The sequence below is a fragment of the Etheostoma spectabile genome, unplaced genomic scaffold, assembly GCF_008692095.1.
Source record: "Etheostoma spectabile isolate EspeVRDwgs_2016 unplaced genomic scaffold, UIUC_Espe_1.0 scaffold00019292, whole genome shotgun sequence".
NCBI lineage: Eukaryota > Metazoa > Chordata > Actinopteri > Perciformes > Percidae > Etheostoma > Etheostoma spectabile.
The window spans coordinates 3,837-29,439 of NW_022604797.1; the positions used below are offsets into that span (position 1 = coordinate 3,837).

A 25,603-nucleotide genomic window follows, 5' to 3' on the forward strand; every position below is an offset into this window, starting at 1 on the left:
ATTGCATATTGATGTAACTATTCTTGAGAACATTAACTTTCACAATTAGGAGATTTCAATTTCAATTCATTTATTTCAAAGGGACAATGTGCAACATTGAACATATTGGAAAAAAAACAACATTATTGCACCCCAATTGCAGCCAGAGGCTGATTTACATTGGCTGTCCCCCCGCCAGATGTTACCGGCAACTTCCCAGAAAAACATTTTAAAAAATTACACTTAATAATATATAATGTATAATATAACGATTATTATTTGAAAATTATTTTTGTTTATCGTCACAACGCTGGCTGCACACATATTGTTTTTTAGTGTGGGTGGCGGTTTTGGCGCTTAAAAGTCAGCCCCTTGTTTCTCACAAAGTCTCTAATGTTTTGGCATGTTCTATTTTTCAGTGCTGGCTGTTCACATTCTTTGCAAACCACACACTCCTTCTTTGATGCTAAATGACCTTTAATTATGTGAGACTTGAAATGTCTCAGCACAGCTTTTTCTTCTGCTTTGGTCCATGGTCTTCGTGTCTTGTCTTTGCGTACTGAAAACAAACAGGATGACATAATTGTTAGTATGGCTGGCTACGACTTTCATCCGGATAGAAACAATTAACCATGACAATTAATAGTGGTTTTGTGAAAGTGACTTTGCCAGCTGTTTACTAATTGTAGTAAATGACGTATTTCCTGTATGCGTGTGTCTGTAATCCGTAAAACTGTTTCCACTGCAAAAGGTTGCATATTTCGTTCATTAAAATGTTGACTTTTCCACTTCCACCGTAAAACATTTCAAGCAATATTTCACGTTTTTTTATAAATTTCCAGCGTTTTCATTAAGATTTTTTTCCTCTGCAAATTGAACATAAAAACCCCACTTCTCTCTTTTTGTTGTTCTCTGTTTGTCTCTCTGTCCCTGCATGTTGATCTGATGATGGTGATGACCTCTTTGTAGGCCCAGAAACTTAACTGAAGGTTAAGCACTGGATATTATAAACTTGATACGTATTATAATGTAACTTGATCATACCATTATGTACAGGAGGGAGTCCATCTGCATCAGGAGTGTCCATGTCTGAAAAATGTGTAACAGAAGAGCATAGTAGATGCCTTTTATTAAAAAGTATTTGTTGTTCAATTTTGTAAAGAAAGGAATTGAATATTATTTACTATATTAGTACTATATAACTGAGGACAAGAACTGAGGTTCAATAAACACTAATATCCAACATCAGTTAGCTCAATAAAAGCAGAAATAGATCATATAGGTATACATTGTATTGAAACTTCATTTCCTGATCCAAGAAAAGTTTCGGGGTTCCAGTGATTTTCAGTCAAATATGTCTTTAGATGGCTGTTTCACATTTATCTGCAACCTGTGAAGACCATAAGTAATATGGCCGTTTCCACTGTTCATTGTTTATGCTTCAGTCAGCAAAATAGTTTTATATGCTTCCAAAACAATATGGTTTTTATTATAGTTCAAGCACTTTTCAAGCACTTTCAATGCCCATTTTAAAACTTTTTACAGCACCTTATACACAAGTTTTATTTTCAAAATCAAACCTGCCTGAATCAATGTAAATGGGAGGATTTGAGCCAAATGACATTCAGCTGGGTCATTCTGTGTCAAATCCGACTAAATCCAGGAAAACAACTCTCTTAGATTTAGCCTTGGTTTTGGGACACATTCTTAATATATACAAGGTTTGATCAAAATCAGACAGTAACAACAACACAGAATACTCTAACAGTGCACAGGCACCAGCCTGAAAAATAGCCTATTTTAATTTTTTTTAATTACTTCATTGCCAAGACATATATGTATCTACTGGAATAGAGCAGTTTAAATATTATATAAGGCCACCCTCAACTTTACAGTGGGCTACTAGCTAGGTGTGGGGGTGGGGAAAATCGATAAACCATCGCAATATTTTCAGTGGCAATACTGTATCGAAACACAGGCGCTAAATAGGGATCTGTTATTGTGTATAGTGGTCAGTTTGTCCCATTTTGCAACAATTAAAGTGACATGAACAAACAGAGACATTTATCTTTTTAATAAAACAGATCTTGACAAAGTTTCGTTTTAGGGACGTCATTTGAAATTGGGAAAAATTTGAAGTTGGAAAAAAGGTTATGAATTTCCCCCTGCCAGTGGGGCTCTCGGGCTTAGGAGGTTAAGAGGATTCTTAAGTCCTTAAGAATGTTTGAATCCGGGAAACGCGGCCATTGTTGTAAAGTGGCCAGGAGCTACACAAGATTAAAAAAATAAATGATGGAATAGGTAATAATTTAATCAATGGAGAGTGTCTAGAGCTAGTTTCCAGCAGTATGTACTATGTGTACCAACATTATAGATCATATTCAAAGTACATACCGTTCAGTTCACGAGGACAATCTACCTCTGCTTTGTTGTGAATGTTTGTTGTGAATGTTTGTTCCTCCTCACTCTCATCATCATCATCTGTGACATCTGGACAAATAATGGGAAAGTACTTTAATTTGGTTAAAAAACAAATTAAAAAGGTTACATTGTGTAATATCTGAATGTTGGAGCGTTATGTCAATGTTACTTTGGTAACTGACTCCGTTTCTGGATCAAGTCAGTTTTCAATGAACACACTTTCTGGAATACCTCCCACTAATAGATCACCGTGATGATAAAATCTAAGTTTCAATGAATAAATAATAAATTCAATCTGTGCCAACATGTCCTATACTGCTTTTTACTGCTATATTTTACATACTGCCTGTCCAACATATAGTCTCATAGATGCTGTGTTGTCCAGGGGATTGTACATCAATGTCACTGCCACATTGGACTACGCAAGACTGGCCTGTAAATAAACACACGGAAACAGAGGCTGGGGCTTTCTGGACAGAAACCACAAAATTACATTTCTCACCTGATCTCAATAAGTCACCTTGTAAAAAAAATCTGACCTGTTTCACCAATTTATGACATAGGCTCATGTTTGAGGGGCAAATGTGAAATACGATCAGGATGTTGGCACAGGGTTATTATTTTGAAAATTTACTGGATGCAGACGCACCGCATTTTATCAGTGTAGGTGACTTTTCCCCCACTGCGTCCTGTGAGCAGACCTCTGTCCTGGTTTTGTTGTTGAAGTTTGTAAATCCGGCTAGTTTGCTGGGGCCACAAATAAAGAAAAAGGAAAAGCTGTAGCTGCGAGGTGGAGTGAATGATCAATGGTGGTGCTACAACTGTGGGTCAGGACACCGGTTTTGTGATGCAAATGTGTTACTCTTTTGAACACATTGTTTTGTCAAGCAAAACACTTTCTTTGTGACCCCAGCAAACTAGCTGGAATTACAGAACTCTACAACACTGAAGCTGAGGATGTCATAAAACTTCATGTCAAAAAATGACCTTAATAAGGCCTTTTCTTCAGCTCTTTTGACTTCATTTTTGTTCTGATATGCACTATGAACTGTAAGGTCTTATTTAAAAAAGTGTGTTCATTGAAAATCCAAATCAAACCAATTCATTCAAGACAGCTGGACTCTGATGAAGGTGTGGAACCATCTCAAAGCTGAACAAAGAAAAATGGACGGCGCCTGAATGACCTACATTAGTGTGACAGCAAAGTTACGTATTTACTGAAGTATTTACCTGATAGCTTAATTAATTACTTTGAAACCACAAGATTCACAAAAGGCATGGTCTATAAAACTCCAGTAATGAAGCCCTCTAAAGATCCTTTAAAACCAAGATTTCTTTAAATACATACTATAACCCCTTTAGGTCTACATTTTACATAAATAACATAAGAATTTTAATACCTTCAATTTCGTCAAGAGATTTTCCTTTAAGCTCATGCATCTTTCCCTTTTCCAGTGCAAGGAGCAACTTGGAAATTTTGGCACTCTGTATGGTAGGCTCTGACAGACGGTAGAACTGTCTATGTACTGATATATCGTGCCCCATAAAATCAGCAAGCTGATCTAGTTCATTGCTCTTCAAGTTCAGGATTTGTGATGTGGTCGCTATGTCTTTGCGCAGTTGAGTTGATCGTAGATACTCTGGCCTCTTGGCACCACACTCATCTGCGAGCTGTCTGAGACACTGATGTCCTCTGTAGTAAGTCAGACAATTTGGTACAGCAAACAAGTATTCATTTTGGTCTGGGACACCACATTCTTTCCTCTTCTCAATCATAATGTTGAGTCCATTTACCATCTTAGGTGTCAGCAGCACTGCTACCTTTCTATCCCTTTTTCCTTTTAGTTCAACACGCTCAAAATAGTTGCAGAGTTTCTTTTCACACTCTGACAGCCCCAATTCATCAAGGGTGTTTGTTTCTTTGTTTCTTTCCAGAAAGTGTCTCAGTTTCATCTTTGAGACCTCCCCAACACGTCTTCTATTGAAAAGGACAATCTTGGTCAATGCGGCTTTTGCAAGGCTGGAGTAGTTCTGCACTGTTGTCTCCTTCTTCAATGCAGCAGTTGCTGATTCAACAGTTTTGTCAAGATGCTTGTTAAATTTCGTTACATCATCAGTGAGCGGTAATTTGGCTGTTTTGTTATATTTCAGGTCACTAATGGTGCTTAAGGCACAGTGGGATATGTACTCCGACCACTTTGCAGTATAAAGCTTCTGAAACGCCTTTGAGGATTTAATCAAGTTGTCATCTCCAGCCATAAGAGCATGACAATGAATGATGTCACTCACTTTCAACAGTGAGTGTCCAATTTTAAGTGCAAGGCTTGGAGTTTTGTAACAGTTCTTTTCTTTATCAAATCCTGCTGTTTCTTTTACTGCTTCAATTACTTCCATGAAATTACCTGGTTTTATGGCATCCTCTAAGGTTAGGATTAAAGACCTTTTGCGAATGGTTTGCAGGAATCTTCCCAGCTGACGGATTTTTTGGCGGATATAGTCATGTTTTGAAGGGTCATGTCCATGTTTTGCGAAAAGGGTGTCAGCATACCGAAGAAGGCAGAAGTCATTACGAATAACACTTGCAATGACATCGTCATGCATATGGCTTAACATTTTAAGCACCCCATCATCAACTGTGCTTGAACATGCTGACTGGATTGCAGATGCTAGGCCGAGCACTCTTTTTCTTCCTTGATGATCCTGTTCCTCTGGTTTGGAGGAGCACCTTTTCATATGTCTCCATAGTTCTGGTCGCAAAAACATACCCTTACAATGGATACAATATTCATATTTTTTGCATTCAACCTTCTTGGCTCTGCGCTTCACTTTGAGCTGACCACTTCCTTTTTTCAGCACATCTCTGTTATACTCAAAGTTTCCCCTGTTGCGAAGATTCTCTAGAAGCTTCTTCCTAGTTGTTGAGCTTGCTGGGAGACTAAGGGCATATGCAACATCAGAATTCTCTTTTATGTGAGTTTTATAATGCCGCGCTATTTTGAAATGAAAATCCTTGCAAATGAAGCAGAAATTTTGTCCTGCTTTTACAACACTGGTTGAAGGTACTGTGTTGGTGCAAGATTGTCCAGTGTTAGGGGTGTCATCTGTGACATTACAGTTCATAGAGGTATCCATTAGTGATTCTTCAGCGACCTGTAATGTTGGGTTTGCCAAGCTGTTTATTGGTTCCTCATCCTCTGTGTCACTTTCTGAGCCTGGAACGTATTCTGGATCAGATACATCATCCGATAGCTCCTCTTCACTGAAGTCACTTTTATTCTGATTAAAATACAAGGAAAATAAAAGAAACCATAAGGCATACATAACACCTGTAATAAACACTACATGACAATCAACAAGCAACAAGCAACTGGACCTCATATGTTTCTCACTGTGCTTTTATAAACCACTACTGAGCGCGCAGACACACACACAAACTAGGACTGTTCAAAATGTTTAAAAAGAAAAATATTTTAATAACAAAAGAGAAAAATTATTTCACATAAGTTGCTCAAAGCGGTCAAAATAATGAATGTGGAAGCAGTCTAGGGACAACAAATGTTGTAGAAATGCCACTGTGTGGACTATAGTTTAACTGCTGAGCACATGGCTAATTAATTATGCTCATACTCTGCTCGTTCACTTTTATTTTTGTTCTGTTTGTTTGCTGGCTTTTATTGTTGAAGTTTTGTTTCCAGTCATTCCATGTCAGAGAGTGTTAAACTCCACACCTCTCTTCTCCTGTTATTTTAGATTAGATAGATAATTGCGGTGGTAAACATACTACAACTATGGGTAGGAGGGGGAAGCGTAATTTAAGCAGATGGAGCAGTGTCGTTCACCTTGTGTTAAAGCCGCAGTACATAAGTAAAAGTACGACGACGCTTAATTTATTAACAGTGAATTGAAGTCAAGTGGTAGATATGTTACCAAAGGTCAGTCGCTGAAGTAATTAAGTGGTTGCTCAAGTAGTTGAAAAGAAAATCTTGATTTAGCAATTTCATTTTATCAACATCATCCTAACTAAAAAAAATTACGATGTATAATCGATTTATTTATCACAAACACACGGAAGTCTTTGTGCTAAAATAGTGCTTCTAACTGCTAAACACACAAGGGTTATTGGACCATATCAAATCATGAGTCATATACAGAAGCAGAAAGCGAGCATCTTTTCAGGTCATGTTAAAGAATTTCTTGCATTTGAAGCTATACCAACAAATGTACAAACAAACCTCTTCAGGGAGCACTGTAGAGGAGAGAAATGGTGTGTTGCCTGCAGATAGAGAGACGACTGGTGAGTGGTCTGCAGATGGAGAGACAACTGGTGTGTGGTCTGTAGATGGAGAGACAGTTGAGTGGTCTGTAGATGGAGAGACGGCTGGTGTGTGGAGAACAGGTTTCTCTACTGTACATGGAGCCATAGGCTGATGGAGGGGAAAAAAGGGAGAACAGAGGAGAATGAAAGAGGGAGACATGGCAGTTATTTCAATGTAGAACATCTGCTGCTGAAATACTGAATTTGAAATTGAGCTGATCTACCAACTCACACACATTAAATATTATCTGAACATATTTAGCTAGAACATTTACTGAGCAGACTCACAATATTTACATTTTGCTCAATGGTGAATACCTTGTGAAATTTGATTCTATAACTCATAATTGAACGGCAATTTTTGGAAACGTGGTTAACAAATAATGACAAGTCAGTGAGGATGCTGCCATTACATCTTTGGTATAGTTGACTGCTAGGGTATTTCACCTTACTGATGTTTTCAAAGTTCATACAATTTCAAATGTAATTTGTGTTTTGTTTTAAAATCAAAATAGAGGTATCAGCATCTGTGAGAGTCCACAGTCAAAGAATTATTTTGGTGACATCAATTTGAGAATACATTTTGTTACATTCACTGTTAACACCAAATCTATTACCCATGACACAGAATACACTATTTGAACTAACACTTTAAACCTTTTGGAAAAGCAGTTCAATAAATATCTTTTTATGCCAGTTCTTAGTGCTTATGTAGGTGTAGGTGGCATAAAAACCTTATGGATACTGCTTCCAGTAAAGGGTTACCAAAATAACTACTTACCAAAGTCTTTTGTCTTTTGTCTTTGGAGTGAAAGCAGTATGTATGCCAGACAGTGGTGCAAACTGTTAAAACCACAAAATACTAAGGTTAGCATTAATGTTGTAATGTTTCACAATGAAGCTACAAAGATATGTACAGCTCGTCAGTGCTACTGTTGAGGAAAACAGGAGGAATTTTGTGCATTCCACACAGAGACCTGAGCAAGATGGCCAGGCACATCCACTCAACACCATGGATCCCTTGTTGTGATGCTGCACAACAGCGTGTCGAACAGCAGGTAGACAGCATCGCTGGGATTTAGCTGTGGTGTGTGGTGGTGGCTGGCCACTTCGCTTTGGTCTTGGGATGAAACTTGCCAAACCCCAGCCTCTACTGTGCTCCTACCGCTACTGCTGTAAACATCGTCAAAATCTCACCCAGTGTTGCTAGAAGACCACTAGTTATTTTTCCTCAGTGCATTGCGCCAGATTTTGACAATGTTTACAGCAGAAGCAGCAAAGTAGAAACCACCATGTTATTTTAATAAACTCCAGGGGCCTCATGTATAAAAGATTTAGCAGTTTTTATACCAGAAGATGGTGTATGGCCAAAACATTAAAAGAGTACTTACATACAGAGGTGGGTAGTAACGAGTTACATTTACTCCGTTACATTTACTTGAGTAAGTTTTTGAAAAAAATTGTACTTCTAGGAGTAGTTTTAAATCACTATACTTTTACTTGTAACTGAGTAGATTAGTGAAGAAGAAACTGTACTCTTACTCCGCTACATCAGGCTACAAGGAGCTCGTTACTTTTCTTTTTACCTCTTTGGTATTCTACGCGTCATTGTTTTTACCCCAGTGTACGTCTCATTTTAATGTTTTATTTTGACAGAGAGAGAGAAAGTCTTCCGCTTAAGGTGGTTACCTTAGGAAAAGTGCGAAACAGCAGCTACATTGTGCGGCGTCTTCTGTGTCGACCAAAACAAACGGACATGTGAGCGTTCAACAACTCAACATCTAACCTGAGGAAACGTAGCGGTAGTTTTAGTTTCTGCTGTGGAGAGGTGGATCTTTGTCTTTTAGGTTACATACGGTATGTTTTACACATGCAGTATCCATCCAAATTTAATGTGACAAGTCTCTCACTTAAGCTATTTTGTAATTAATAAATTAATTTTAATTTATTTTATCGATTGGATGAACAATAGTTCGCCTAAATATGATTATTTTGTATTTTTGTCGGTCTGATTGATGCTTGTGTTAAGAAATAAATCAGACGTTACTCAACAGTTACTCACTACTTGAGTAGTTTTTTTTAAAGTACTTTTTTACTCTTACTCAAGTAATTATTTGGATGACTACTTTTACTTTTACTTGAGTCATATTATTCTGAAGTAACAGTACTTTTACTTGAGTACAATTTTTGGCTACTCTACCCACCTCTGCTTACATACAAAAATATTCACATGTATAAAAGCGGGCGTACGCCAGGTCCTGCGCACATTTCCTTTATACATCACAATCAACGCGAAGTTGAGCGCACGGGCACGAGCCACCGACTCCGCCTTACCTCCTCCTATAAATTAATATGGAAATGCCTGTAGATGCGCCCCGATGTCATTCTTTGTCCAATTTTCCGTCCTCATGTTTAACAGAGGTTAACATGTGTAACATTCTCCAGATGAATGATCAAACTTTTATGGAATATCAGCGACTGCTCAACAGTTTGCGTGATGGCCAGCACATTCTCCCATCAAGGTAATTTTTTATACATCACAAAGTGTCCGTGAAAACCAGCGTACGCAAACTTTTTGTTTGTACGCAACGTTTATACATGAGGCCCCTGGTGTACTTCAGGGCCTTCATCTTGCAATGTGGGCCACTTGTTTTTTCACAGAGTCAATAGCTTGACTCATTGAACAGCCTAATATCTGATTTCTTCACTTTTCTGTATAACAATAACAAAGTTCATGTTTTTTCCTTAATTTTTTGATTTGGAAAACAATGGGTGCAGTTTTCTTAATGCATGTTCACTTGTGAATCTTTAAACTATGATGAGGATTTTAAGGCTTCATTCGCTTTTTAACCTATTTCTGCTGGATGCTTCGCGCCGACACATTACATCTACCGCCGGTTACTGCGTTGAACCTGCCGGCTGCTGCGTGGTGCAGCATTTTGTATCCGCCTGTCTTTTCATGACGCGTGCATCAGAGAACACAACGTCATTGGTTCAAATACACATGAGGCGGGTCTTGTTGGCTATTTAAAGCCATGTGACCACCAAAATGTACCGTAGTTTGCTGAAAATCATGTCAATCAACGAGACATACATGTGCGTTTGTTTATGAATTTTTGAGAGACAAGCAAGAAAATGGTTATGACAGAGGAAGATTTTGACAGCGAGGACAGTGACATTGAGGTGGAAGATAGTGAGGAGTTTGGGAGGGAGGACGTGGTAGATGATGATGATGATGAAGAAGTGCTGGATGATCCTTTGCGCCACGCAGCAGCCGGCAGGAGGTTCAGAGTTGCGCAATGCAGTAACCAGCGGAAGATGTAATGTGTCGGCGCGAAGCATCCGGCACAAACGTGTTAAAAACAACTTTAAGTCTGTTGATTGTGAGGGGATTGTCTTTCTACAGGCAAACACAGTGTACATGTGTAATGCAACATGTTGATCTTAGAATTTTTATACAAACCTTCACATCTTAGCCCCCACCACTTCAATGAAGAAAATGGCCCACGGCAAAGTGAGCATTTTTCAAATGAGCCCAAGTTCTCTTTCACAACACGATGTTTCTTGCAATCTATAAGAAAAAACACATTGAAATTTATCTTGTGAATACAGATTTGAATTTTGTACTTTGATTACTTCCTCTAGGGGGCTGAAATCTAGCCTTGCAATGCCAGCTCAAATCTTCAGAATGTTTTCTTCTCTGGGATGTTGGGGTTTTATTGTTTATTAAATTCTAGTTTAATTTGAATGTAAATTTGAATGTTATCAATTGATATCCCAGGGGGATTTTGGGACTGTCTTGAGACAACACCGCTGTGTTAAGCAGCGTCAACTGATCCCTGGTGTAAAGAATAGTGTCATGGCTGTACACAGACTCCCCAGACACAGCTGTAATAAGCGTGAAAAACAGTGAGGCCAGAGCAGACACAATTTCACTAGTGTCCATAGTGCAAATAAATAAAATCCACCAAATAAATCCAAAGAAAAGTAAGATAAAAGTTCGAGGAGAAAGAAAAAAAGAAGAAAACAATGGCTATGCCAATTCTTACCCGTCTCTCTCTTCCTCATTCCTCCTGAATTATCTTGCTTTCTTCTCTTCCTTCCTCTCTGTTCTTCAAAATCTTAAATAGATTATAATGAAAATGAAAACAATTGGATTGTGTAAATTATGTATTATATCCCCCTCAAATGACTTACTACTTATTATAAGGTTTTGCCTGGTATGTCCTTCCTCTATTATGTTTTTTTTATAAATATTTCTTACCATCATTGCAACCCCCTGGCCTCTTGGCTTGCTGCTGTTATCCAACCAAATTTCCATGTGGAAAAATAAAGCAAAACCACAGTTAAAACACTCAAAGGTCACACAGCCATTTCTAAAACATCAGTCATAAAAGAGTAGATTACGGATAAACAAGAGAAGAGGAAAGAGAAAACCCATCAGTCATGGAAGAATTACATCTCCAGTACCTATGAGATCTATGGTACTTTCGGGTCTAATGCTACTGTGGCAAATTGGCCCAAACACCATGAATAAGCACACAAAACATATAACAAGGGTTATGGAACCATAACAAACCTAAATCCTATACAGAAGCAGAAAGTGAACATTGTTTCAGGTCATGTTAAAACACTTGAAGCTACACCAACAAATGTACTAACAAACCTCTTCAGGGAGCACAGTGGAGGAAAGGAATGGTATGTCGCCTGTAGATGGAGAGACGACTGGTGTGTGGAGAACAGGTTTCTCTACTGTACTTGGAGCCATAGGCTGATGGAGGGGAAAAGGGAGAACCAGAGGAGAATGAAAGAGGGAGACATGGCAGTTATTTTAATGTAGAACATCTGCTGCTGAAATACAGAAATTGAAATTGAGCTGACATATCAAACTTCTGGCTTGCATTTCATTTGTATCCGGCCCCAAAGAAATTATCTATATTATATCACTATCAGAGAGAGGAGACCGAGAGGACGGATAGAAGACAGAAAGGAGACAGAGAAAAAAGATCTTATGCCATGCTGCAGTCTTCTTATTATATACTATTAATTACTATTTTTTAAATAGATTCAATTGGTCACATGTACTCTACCTTGGATATTTGATGCCTTTGGGAAGAACGCCATGGCAGGTTTTCTCCTCCGTAGTCATAGGTTATTTCTTGCCCTTCCTCAATGTCAACAATGGCAAACAAACACAGACTGGGTACACCATCCACCTCTATTTTTTTCATTTTTGCATTTGGTTTTTCAGCATCATTCACGAGTCTGCCAAGTGTCCCATCTTCACTTGAAGCATCAATGCTACAGGAGAAGGAGTTAAATATCATAACAAAATTGGGATTAAGAAGCAAGAACATGATTGCCAAGCATTTCTTTTACCCAGAAATGTCTGCATAGGTCCATTTGCACTAGGGGGCCAACAGAGTCATCGTGGTGCCACTATTTGCCCCCATAGTGGAAACAAGGGTCATGAGTGGTTTTGTTATTGATCAAGAATATCATCCTGCAATTCAGCTTACACACCAATGTTCCGTTCCTTTGTGTTTGAAGACGTATGTATACTCATTCCACGCTGTAGTCTTATCAGTCGTCTTCAAAACTCCTCTGTACTCCAAAACGAATGAACCTTTATGAATGGGCTCCAATGCAAACACACCTCTTCCTATCAATAAATTAATGAATAACAGTTAGTGAAATTATTAGATTGAAAATTTTAAATTGTGATAAAAATGACAATGATGCGGAAAAAAAAATTGAATTCATAAGATCTGCTAACTCACTCATCACATATCTCTACATTACTGTACAGATTCACAATATTTACTGTTTTTCCTTGATGAGAAAAGGCATAACCTGATGAAAACATTGTGAAATTTGACCCTATAATTGCTTTTGTCATAAGCCAATATTTAAAATCATGCAAAACTGTGATGTGACATACTACATTTTACTGCATGGCCTTGTATGCTTCACGCTGTCGTTATAAACCATCACTGGCCACACAAAAACACACACAAGTCTAACAACTCAAAGTATTGGTTCACACTGTCTCACTGTAGGCCTCACATGCCAAACACCGGTCTCAAAAACCATGACCATGGAAACACAAAAAACACACAAGTCTAATATCTCAAAGTATTGGTTCACACTGTCTCACTGTAGGCCTCACATGCCAAACACCGGTCTCAAAAACCATGACCATGGAAACACAAAAAACACACAAGTCTAATATCTCAAAGTATTGGTTCACACTGTCTCACTGTAGGCCTCACATGCCAAACACCGGTCTCAAAAACCATGACCATGCAAACACAAAAAACACACAAGCCATACTGAATCTTAGTCATATACAGAAGCTGTAAGTTAGCATTGTTTCAGGTCATTTTAAAGCACTTCCTGTGTTTAAATCTACACTGACAGTGGACTGACAAACCTCTTTGAGCAAGACTGCGGGAAACATGGCTGCTGTGTGCAAAAATCTGATCACAATTGACCAAAAACAACAAAAACTGAGCTAAAAAAACAACTAGAACTGAAAAAGGGAATTTAATAAGATTCAAGCATATTGGGATTTGGGGGCCTTTATGAATTGGCTTCAATGCAAACACACCTCTCCCTATCAATTAATAAACGAATAACAGTTAATAAAAACAAGTGTAAAAAAAGTGAAATTATTACATAGAAAAATTTAAATCGTGATAAAAAATGACAATCATCCGGAAAAAAGGTGAAATTCATAAGATCTGCTAACTCACTCATCACATATCTCTACATTACTGTACAGATTCACAATATTTACTGTTTTTCCTTGATGAGAAAAGGCATAACCTGATGAAAACATTGTGAAATTTGACCCTATAACTGCTTTTGTCATAAGCCAATATTTAAAATCATGCAAAACTGTGATGTGACATACTATATTTTACTGCATGGCCTTGTATGCTTCACGCTGTCGTTATAAACCATCACTGGCCACACAAAAACACACACAAGTCTAACAACTCAAAGTATTGGTTCACACTGTCTCACTGTAGGCCTCACATGCCAAACACCGGTCTCAAAAACCATGACCATGGAAACACAAAAACACACACAAGTCTAATATCTTAAAGGATTGGTTCACACTGTCTCACTGTAGGCCTCACATGCCAAACACCGGTCTCAAAAACCATGACCATGGAAACACAAAAAACACACAAGTCTAATATCTTAAAGTATTGGTTCACACTGTCTCACTGTAGGCCTCACATGCCAAACACCGGTCTCAAACACCATGACCATGCAAACACAAAAAACACACAAGCCATACTGAATCTTAGTCATATACAGAAGCTGTAAGTTAGCATTGTTTCAGGTCATTTTAAAGCACTTCCTGTGTTTAAATCTACACTGACAGTGGACTGACAAACCTCTTTGAGCAAGACTGCGGGAAACATGGCTGCTGTGTGCAAAAATCTGACCACAATTGACCAAAAACAACAAAAACTGAGCTAAAAAAACAACTAGAACTGAAAAAGGGAATTTAATAAGATTCAAGCATATTGGGATTTGGGGGCCTTTATGAATTGGCTTCAATGCAAACACACCTCTCCCTATCAATTAATAAACGAATAACAGTTAATAAAAACAAGTGTAAAAAAAAAAGTGAAATTATTAGATAGAAAAATTTAAATCGTGATAAAAAATGACAATCATGTGAAAAAAAAGGTGAAATTCATAAAATCTGCTAACTCACTCATCACATATCTCTACATTACTGTACAGATTCACAATATTTTCTGTTTTTCCTTGATGAGAAAAGGCATAACCTGATGAAAACATTGTGAAATTTGACCCTATAATTGCTTTTGTCATAAGCCAATATTTAAAATCATGCAAAACTGTGATGTGACATACTATATTTTACTGCATGGCCTTGTATGCTTCACGCTGTCGTTATAAACCATCACTGGCCACACAAAAACACACACAAGTCTAATATCTCAAAGTATTGGTTCACACTGTCTCACTGTAGGCCTCACATGCCAAACACCGGTCTCAAAAACCATGACCATGCAAACACAAAAAACACACAAGTCTAATATCTTAAAGTATTGGTTCACACTGTCTCACTGTAGGCCTCACATGCCAAACACCGGTCTCAAAAACCATGACCATGCAAACACAAAAAACACACAAGCCATACTGAATCTTAGTCATATACAGAAGCTGTAAGTTAGCATTGTTTCAGGTCATTTTAAAGCACTTCCTGTGTTTAAATCTACACTGACAGTGGACTGACAAACCTCTTTGAGCAAAACTGCGGGAAACATGGCTGCTGTGTGCAAAAATCTGACCACAATTGACTAAAAATGACTAAAACTGAGCTAAAAACAAACTAAAACTGAAAAGGGAATTTAATAAGATTCAAGCATATTGGGATTTGGGGGCTTTGAGATAAAAGACATCTTCGAATCTCAAATCCAGCCATTACACTAAGCAAGTACACACAGGGTTTAAAGCAAAAACTTACCTTTGATGGGGTTGATGTATCTCCAGACACACAACGCTTTCTCCTTCTGCAGTCTTACGTGATTTTGTGCATCACAAATGGGGTCTAGTCTGCCTCGCCTCACTGTAAAATATTATGTCAAGTCAGTCCTTAAAAATATACAGCATTATCAAAACTCATTTTAGGTTTGGTATTATGCTAGGCACCGACACAGCTCAAGCCAGACGTGCCATCAGGCAGTTCAGGGACAAGCAATGATGACATTTGCTTCAATCTTAGACCAGAGGGATATTCCAGACAGGAGGTTCAACAAACTCTGAGTCCAACCCTGAGATGAGGGAAACTCTGGCTTTTTTTGTTTCAGGAAAACCTCCACCTAAGAGTCAGTTATTATGGTAACCGAGCCTGTGAACCTAACCTGGTCGGGAGGAGGTTTTCTTTGAGTTTCTCTCTGTCTCTCTCTAACACAGCGCTCTTTCATTTCCTCATTCATTCATTCAATCTGTACCAGATGAAATTTACCACAGTTTGTTATCTACATGAATGAAAAAACAGTAACAGTAAAATTAACTGTGTTAAGCAGAATATAAAACTTTTTATTTTCAAAAAATATGGCATTTTCTTGTGTCGACGGTCCCGTTGATGAAAAAGCTGCTTTACTTTGCAGGGTGTCATGTTGGGAGATGATATTAAAGCCCCGACATTTTCAGCGTGACCCGCTCTTAAATATGTTTTAAACCTTTTTGTAATGTTCCCTGGACACAAACCAGTAATAGCCATTAAAAATGAGTTCTGCAGTCGGTTATTATTTAATTATTATTATATTATTATTATTATTATTTAATGATGTAAATCCTTTGAAATTAAAAGATTATTTAATATAATTAGGTTAATGATGTTGCTGTATTTCCGTCAACCAGTTTGTTTGTGGTTGTTACCATGGTAACATCGTGTCGTGGCTCCATTCATCCTGCCTTTTTATTGTGGTTGTGCGCGGGCGTGATCGAACCTACTCCAAGTTGATTGACCCAACTCATATCAGCTGTTCTGAAACCGACAACTTAGTTTCCCATCTCAGGGTAAATCTACTCAGACATCAGGGTTTGTTAAACCTCCTTCTTGAATGGAACCCAGGTCTAAACTCGGTACAAAACTAGTTTATATGCCCATTAACGATAATTCGCGAATATAGAGCAACAATATTGTATGCAAACAACACAACCCCTCAAATGAAAGCGGTGCCTCCGCAGGGACATTCTAAAACGTGAAACGTGAAAAAGCTTAACGTGGTTTAATGTATCTAAACAACGATCAATCATCAACATATTTATCATGGCTATATCTTGTCATGAACCCTTAAGCCTGTCAAAAAAACGAAACTCAAATCCAACGATTATAGAAGTTAGCTCACGTTAACGTTTTCTTCTTCATTGGTGTCTATGGCGAGGAAAAGGCTTAACGTGAAAAAGCTTAACGTGGCTTAATGTACCTAAATAACGATCAATTATTAAAATTTTTCTCTCACATAATGCTCCTCATAACCAGTGAAAACTGTCAAAAAAATCGGACCCAAAGTCCTATGGACGGTAGCTGACATAGTCTGCTTCATTAAGGGATGTAAGGAAAAAGCTTAACGTGAAAAAGCTTAACTCTCACATATTATATCACCATATTTCTCTCACATATTGCTCCTCTTAACCAGTTAAAACTGTCAAAAAAGAGGAGCAATATGTGAGAGAAATATGGTGATGATTGATCGTTGTTTAGGTACATTAAACCACGTTAAGCTTTTTAAAACGTCCCCCTCCGCAGCTTCCATCGCTCGCGAGCAAAGCCATGTACAACAGAGCGTCCGAAAGCCAGCAGCCAAACCGCTACAAAAAGCCAATTGCTTCGCCGAATATGACTGAAACCCTGACAGTAACTGTGATGACAGAATTAGCTTACCAGCTAGCTGCAGTGCTAAAGCCGTTTACACCAGCTCCACTCCGGCTAACAGACGAGATGCAAACAACGGGAGACACGTTCTCCCGTGACACAAAAAGGACACTGCGTTTGTTTTTAAAACACAAAACCAACAAAATGCCCCTCTCCCACAAACCTAGCTTCACAGCGGAATGGGGTTCAGGCCAGGGGAGGGAACTACTTACTGGAAGTCAAACGTCGCGTTCAAGATCGTCTTGTTAAACGGTTTAAAAACACAGACAGGATTTGAAGTGCTATTTCTATTTCAATCAAATTAACGCTTGTCATTTTCCTTCGACGGTCGAAACATCCGCGTTCACACAAAGAGGCTGAAAGGGTGGCCAAGATTTTTCTAAGCTGGGCTATCCCTGATATCGACATAACACCGTCAGTCTCTTCATCGCTAGCTAGCTAAACAAAATGGATTTTACTCTTTCAGAAGCTAGCGCTGTTTAGCTAGCTGACAGCGGATCCAGTGAATCCAGATCCAGCATTAACATTCATTCATGCTGGCAATAAGATAAGATAGAATGTAAGACCAGCAATAAGAAAAAGAATAGAGAATAATAAATAATTAGTACAAAAAAAAAAGTAAGAAATATGAAGTAAAATAGTCATGACCTAACATTATTTACACAAGTAAATTATTATTAATTATATAAACTAAAGCTTCTTTAAGTCCATCAATGCTGTCAGTCATATATATAAAATATAAAATATGAAAGTCTTACTTTTCGAAGTTCATCCCTGTCTTCCCGGCATGTCCACACTGCAAGCCCGCTGAATTTCCCGCGTTGTGTGTAAAATTGGCGCGTCATTGTGTGTATTTTCGCGGAAACGTGTATAACTTGCAATGTCTCTTGCAGCCTCTGGGGGCGCTGTTGGACACACACGTCTTGGTCTCACAAACCCATCCTGCCTTGTGAGACCAATATGTATGAACCTCAGAAAGGCAGGGGGTGGCCATTACTGTAAAACAACTATATTAACTGTTAGCACTAGAATCTATGTAATCACACATGTATTCATAATGCCTTATATAATTAATATTCAATAGTTATAGCATCAAAAAGATTTATGTTTACGAGACCATCAAAATCGGTTCCGTAACCCGATTGGTCTCGTAATGCTGGTGAGTAAACCTGAAAATTGGTCTTGTAAACCATGTATGCCTACACACACACACACACACACACACACACACACACACACACACACACACACACACACACCACACACACACACACCACACACACACACACACACACACACACACACACCTAAATACCATTCTGAAAATATCAATGTCCATTTAATCTATTTTTAGTTTCCTATTCATCCCAGCATCTCCTGTCCATCCACACAAGCTCATGTTTACTTGAACAAGAACGTAGTGCATTCAGGCCAGAATCATGTCATCAGTATTCATTACATCGGTGACAAGGAGAAAATTCCTTCTCAGTCTGTCATTCCCCCGGGCCTCTGGGAATTCACTGAAGGTTAATTTATTTAAATCCTCCATCCACTCATCTCTATCCATTAAACTCTACTAATAAATCTTTGGTTTGCCATGCAATCTGTTTCCTACTGTCAAAGGCCCAACCCTCAGCTGCATTTTGCACACATACTTGTGGATGTGCGCTCAAAGATAACATGGCAGCAGATAAGGTTATGTTAAAATCAGTAGTTTTGATGATCTTTGTGTGTGTGAGGGAGAGAGACAAGAAAAACACATACACACAAATATGCAGAAGTGTGTAACTGTGCACAGACGTCTGCCCTTTGAATGTGGCCAAAAGGCCTGGTTTAATTAATGTAAGTGCAGCTCATAGTAGGGGGTAATAAAATCAAAAGGCTGAACCCTCTCAGAGCCCCGCGCAGCTCTAGAGTCCCAAAGGTCCTGTAAAGTCGAAGCCTGGTCTGAAACAGAATTTCCCATCTGCTCTCTCTCCTGTTTTTATCCTATAATAAAGAATACGGTCATACCTCTCTGGCCATGACAGCATCGATTAGTCTGAGGTACAAGGGGACCTTGGCTTTATGGACAGGCGCTGTATCATTATTACAGCATGTCATGTCAGCGTTACACAGATGCTGTTATGATAATGGTTGTTAAAAAGCTCAGCTGTTGGTTTAATAGTGGGTGAAGCCGTTTGCAGTCTGTTGTAGGGGACGTCTCATTGAAGTCAATGTGTTTTTTTTTTTTTTTATCAAAAGGGTTTGTTAATGAGAGGCTTGGACTGTACATTGGCTCCAAAGGGCTTCAGCGCTGGTAAAGGGAGAGAGATCAGTGCACAGACTGGAGTGTGTGAGTGTACACATCATACCAAATACTGACAATATCAGCGCACTGATGTCCAGACCCAAAACTGACCGTTACAACAATGTCTTGTAATGTCCCTGAGTAGTGGAAGACAAAAGGAAACAAATCTGGGATACCTCATGACAAAATGATGAGTACGTCAGAATTGCCACCTCGCATGTTTGAATACTTCTATGACATGTTATGTGACATTGACCAATAGGAGAGCTATCTGCATGGCAACCTGGCAATGTGAAACAGAATTTTTTTTTTTTTTCCAGTGAACCATTTTACTACAACTCTCCAAAGAGGAGCATCATACTGTATTAAATGATACTAAATGAAAGGTATTCTGTGAAGTTTTGTTCACTAGTAGCAATGTTATCATCTTCATGCTGTTCATGCACACAAAGACTGACAAGCATGCGCACAAACATGCGGCCAACGTGATACACATGCAATAGAGGATTTCAAAAGGTTAAAAAGAAAAAGAAAAAAATCAACTTGACAGTTTTTAACATCTGGCTAGATGTTGCTGCTAAATTTGATCCATCTCGAATGCTTCTCAGATGCATTGACATTTCTTGTTTTTCATCCGATAGCTATTTGATCCGCCTAAAACACATGAAGGGACTACAGAAAGTCTGAAAGGGGTAATGTAGTTTTATCTAATAATGTAAGGTAGTGTGTTGAAGAGGATTTACAGAAAGGTTTGGAGGGAGTTGTGAAGACTTTAGTTTATATACCATACTTCATTAAGACATTAGCCAATGCCCAGGACATTGCCCCATTACACTTTTCTATAAAAAAATAAATGTATCTGAGTTTTCTAGTTTAACTTTTAAGTGAGTTTAAGTCAATAAAGTGGTTTCTTGTTCGCTGATGTATAGACAGAGTCTAAAATTATTTTTCCTCCTAGTAATTCTTCTAAGAAAAGGAAGGATGTCAAGTCTCTTAATATACCTGTCAAATTCAGCATGTTTAAACAGAAATGTGTAAAAGTACCATGTGAATAGTTTAAGGGGATTTTCTGGATCAGTAATACAAGTGTGATCACTGACAATAACGGAGTTAAATTGTAATTCTAAGATATTTGATTTAATGAGGTTCTTAGTCAAGAAGAAATCAAAATGTGAATATACACAATGTATTTCTTATCAGATTTGTCTCCATTAAACGCAAATACTTCTTATGGAATATTGCTTCTTTACTGCCACAGTGCTTTGCAACACTCAATTCTTTCAGTCTCCAACGCATAATAATGGAGCGAGCAGAGTATACTGTAGACAGATGCAGACATTATGGCCACTTCATGATGGAAAGGTGCCAGACCCGTACTGACACACCGGTAATTGGACAACAGGTGTTCTGGCAATTTACAACATATTTGAGTAAAAATCTATTTCTAAGTGGAACATACTGTGCATCACTTCTGTTTAAAATCCCACGCTTTTAAAATATACTCCAAATTCTGCCGCCTGTCCCTCAAATTGGCCGGATGTCCGTCAACTTCCACTTTCTTTGTGTTGGCATTTTAAACTCTGGTCAATTTCCGAGGACTATGGTTAACTGCTCCTCAGATCTCTGCAGGGTAAATCCAGAAAGCTAGCTAGACTATCTGTCCAATCTGAGTTTTCTGTTGCATGACTAAAACAACCTTTGAATGTACACGTTCCACCAAAACTAGTTCCTTCTTGAGGCTATTTTGCAGCGGCTCTGTTGCTCCGTCCGGTGCTTTATGCCGCTCAAGACGATTGGGAATGGTTTAAAGAAATGACAATACACCAGAGCACTTTTTTCTCCTGTCTCGGAATGCTGTGTGGACTAGCCAGACCCTCCTCTGCAGCGCTGTCAAGGAAGGTCTGGCAATCTATCATTATTATCTCCTATTCAGCATACAGTAAAGCAAAAATGTCACCCAAAGATGTCAAATATCCACTAAGCAAGCAGAAAATACTAGAATTACCATGTGGCTCTCATATTACCTACCTAACACGTAACACTACCTCTGAGTTGTCCTCTCGTTTCTGCCTTTTTTATGCTGTGTCCACTGTTTTCTGTTGCATCAGTTTCTGTCACATCAGCCACATAGCATCCATGCCAATTTGAACATCTAAAAGCCATCAACATAAATGTAAATTACAATCCAAATTGCTGCTCACAAGAAAAAATGCTCACAAGAAAGTTTATCCATCATTTTAGAAATCAAATATTATTTCCATATAATGTAGATTCACTAAGATATTCAGCGTATTAAATACACCAGTGATATGGACAAATCCCATCATGTTACGTTAAAAGCCCCTACACACACATAACTGACCTGTTTTGGCTGATGACGCCTCCTCTCAGGGCAGAGTGAGCCTTGTGTATGAATCTTTCTCTTTCTTCTGCTAACCTCTTACAACTTTTTTCTTTGAGATCTACACAAGATCTTGAGACTGTAATACAATTAGCAATCTCATCATGACAGCATGCCAGCCTGACTGGTGTTGGCTTTTTGAGGCCTATAACAATATCAATATTTGAGAATTTTATAACGATAAATTTAATTTCTTTACATAAAGTGCCAGGACTTAAGAAATAGATACCCATCAAATTTCCCAAAAGCCCAAACTATTTTCACTTGCCAACCGACAGTCTAAAAGCCAAAGATATCCAGATAAAAGTTTAGGGACTTTTTTAGCTCTAATAAACATGTAAATGAAACAACATTTTGGACAAAAATTTTGGTTACTAAAGATTTGAGACCAAGACATGTAATAATTTAGAAATGTTACAGTTGGTAATAGGTTTATTAGCACAACCTGGCGGACAAACCATGTAATTGCAATATATTTTCGGCATTTGCAAAGTCATTTCTAAATATGTGTGATGCTCAGTTTTTCTTTATAGTACAATACTGGTTCTGTGTGCATGAGGGGAAAGTATTTACGGGCTAGAGAGCATAACACGACTTACAATTTCGACAGCAGCCAAAACTGCCAAACAGTCCAGCACTATGTGAGCTTGACTGGCCCACCCTGCAGCATGCCAAGAGCACTTTTACTGTTGTTGTTTGCCCCAAAGTAATAATCCCACTCTTTAGCATTTCTCTCTCTCTCTGGACCCTTCATGGCATTTCTCTTCAATCAGGCAGGAAGCACAATAAGCTTACGTTCTTTTTTCCATACGAGTGTGATGATTACTTATGATGGAATCTGAATCCAAATGAATTATAACCCCCGAGCGGTGACACAAGGGAGAGCTTAAGTGCCAAAAGCTGTCTTTCAAAAGAAGAGGCTTTCTCCTTTAAAGCTATTCCAGTATGCAGTTAGTGAATAATCTTGGGGAGAAGGATATCCAGATGGCTGCTTGTCATTCTCTATGAGTATTTCGCTCTGCAAACCTACAAAAGGATGCTACGCCATTTTTAAATTCAGGGGTGTTATTATTTTAAATACTCACTTTACTTTACAATATGATCACAACTTCAGATTGTGACTTAGAAAATAAAAAACAAATATAAATGAAAAGCAAACCAACAATTTACAATACATTTTTTTTAACTGAATCAATAAGTCAGTCAAGTGATTAGTTGGTATTCTGATAATCAATTAATAATATTATAGTTTTAAACTTTTTCTCTTATACAACTAGACATGGAATATCTTTGTATATTGGACTGTTGTTCGGGCAAATCTAATTGCCTAAAGATGTCGGCTTGGGCTCTAGAAAATTGTGATGGACATTTTTAACAGTTTTCTGATGTCTTACCAAACTTGGTTAATCGAGAAAATAATCGGTAGGTTAACAGATCATAAAAAGCCCCAATCCGGTAATGAAATAAGAGAAACGTCTGAGTTTCCAGACATAATAATCCTGCAATTTAAACACGAATGGCATTCATTCAGCATTAATTCAAGAGCTCTTGTTCATACAGTAAGTGAAATGATAAATTACCTTTGACCTCATCCTGTCTCGATGAACAAATCAGTGGTGAGTGCAGCTCAGTCTACTTCTCACATGTGGACAAAATAAGAATCACAATAATTTATTTGATTTATTTCGATGCCCTTGATTTTCAGGAATACGTGTTAAAAAAAAGAACAGTGAGTCATTTCATGACAGCTAGAAAAGAGGGCAAGTCATAATTAATCACTATTTAAGTAGCTCTGTAACAAAGAGAAATAAACTAAGTGTCGTGTTGTACAGTGAATCAGAACTGCTGCTGGACAAACAGATGGCTTCCTCGCTGAGTAGTTGTCCACTTTGTCCTAAGATCTTCTATTATCAATATTTACATTCCAATCACTTATCATAAAGAACCTACATTATGTCAGATGGACAGATGCGGGGGAGATGGCTGGGGACAGACTACATATTCATATTCAGTTTCAGAGTACTTATTCTGACAACAGGCCAAAGTAATCCTTAGTCTACTTTTTTGGGCTTAAATGAGGTAAAAAATAAATAAATAAATAAAAACAGCCTCCCTGTCGCTCTACTGAGTACTTCTCACAAACAAACCAATGATGAATTTAGATTCTTCTCTGCACCTTTTGACTTCACCATTTCCCATATTCTCCTCCACAGGGAAGTGGGTGCTTCCTCTGCTGTTACCCATTTCCTCCTACTGTCATTTTGTCTCGTTGGAGGAAATGAATGGCTGAAATGCAATATGGTAACACAAAAACACACCTGTGGAACCTACTTAAGTTTCAATTCTCAGCTGTTTGCACTATGTCTTGCTTTTGAAAAAGACGATAAAGATGAATAACACTGGCATAATCTTAAAACAGACCTTACCGTGGACATTTATTACAATTTTACCACCAGTCAGACAAATGGCATTTGAATTGATAGCCACATTCACAGGTTGGTAAGAAAAGAATCAACCTTTCAAGACAGGAAATGACCCGGTCGCAGACACCATTACTGCAGTAAAGCAGAAGGATAATCAGACTGTCTATAGATGACAATTTAACGGCTGAAGAAAAAGCAGCCTAGCCAGTCGGAGCTAATTTAGCTAACATTACAAAGGACCTTGCAACACCAATGTTTTGCACTTTCAATATCCCCAAACTCGATTGTGGGGTTCACACCCTGTGATTGAACTGTCTGAAATGATAATAGCTGTCATCAAGGTTAGTTTTAAGCCAGCATCATTTGATGTTTTGGACTAGGGCCCAGGATTTAGAGTTGAAAAACTGTTTGATGTATGTGATATTCAGTTTAATATTTCAGCTCAAGGATATAGTTTATATTGTAGACTGTGGGCAAAACATTTATTAGAATCTATTTAATATTGGAGAAACCAGCCTAACAGTTTGACAGTAAACAAGTCTTCAAAGGCCTATGTGCTGTGGAACTGGGACAATGGACATCCGTGCAGTGCTACTGATTTGTGCAGACATTGCAGAGAGATTAGCATTTTATTATGGAGGGACTGACCCTACTGACACCCAGACATGTTCAGCCTTCCAAATACCTCACTCCCCTCCTTGTAACCCACCTGTCTGACAGCAGCTGGAAAATAGCGTGGGCTATTTGTGTGAATTGACCCAAAGAAGACCCTTCACCCTTTCTACATTACAGACCCACCTCCTAGTTGATTTGACCTGTCGCCACTAAAACTGCAAAGGGTAACGGTGGAATCACAGTCATCTACAACAGACGCATGTATTCTCCCAAAGACCTAAGACCAAAGTCCTTAATTAATAAATATGAAACATTTGAAAACATCACAAACTATAAAAAACATGAGGATGTCACAAACGCTAGCAGGTTACCTACAGAAAAATGAAATTGGATTCTTGAATCAAAAGTGACTGTTGCTTGCCATTTAAATGAGGTACTACTGTATTTACAGAGTGAATATGAAGGGGTTTGCAGTGGCAAATGAATGTAAACAATTCAACATTAAAGTAGGATTTTCAAAGGCTTTCTGAGGTAAACAATGTATTTGGTTTGGAGTGAAAACTACTGAGATGCCCATGAGGGAAAACGTTTGAATATCTGCTACACATAATTACTACATAATCTATAATTGCACCCATTCCACTTTTTCTCTTCTGATACCTGTTCTGATATCTGCCAAGTATGTATATGTAAGATGCGACTGTAAGAAGCGAAGGATTGCTGTAACTGA

At 38.2% G+C, this 25,603-nt stretch overlaps 1 protein-coding gene across 3 annotated transcripts; it reads right to left on the reverse strand.

The window, feature by feature from the left end:
* Nucleotides 1-281: 281 nt before the first annotated feature.
* Nucleotides 282-18,128, reverse strand: LOC116684254 (uncharacterized). 3 transcript variants are annotated; one of them, XM_032510080.1, is made up of 14 exons: nt 17,903-18,128; nt 15,228-15,329; nt 12,239-12,377; nt 11,806-12,016; nt 11,382-11,486; nt 10,980-11,010; nt 10,765-10,836; nt 10,179-10,286; nt 7,497-7,558; nt 6,633-6,824; nt 3,801-5,676; nt 2,374-2,469; nt 1,024-1,068; nt 282-538 (listed from the first exon to the last, which is right to left on the reverse strand). In XM_032510080.1, coding segments are annotated over exons 1-14 (3,267 nt in total). In that variant the 5' UTR covers nt 17,904-18,128; the 3' UTR covers nt 282-311. The 3 variants fall into 3 exon arrangements, with proteins under 3 accessions (XP_032365971.1, XP_032365969.1, XP_032365972.1); XM_032510078.1 differs by having other exon boundaries at nt 10,980-11,013; XM_032510081.1 differs by lacking the exon at nt 17,903-18,128 and adding an exon at nt 17,154-17,848 and having other exon boundaries at nt 10,980-11,013.
* Between the last annotated feature and the right edge of the window lie 7,475 nt (nt 18,129-25,603).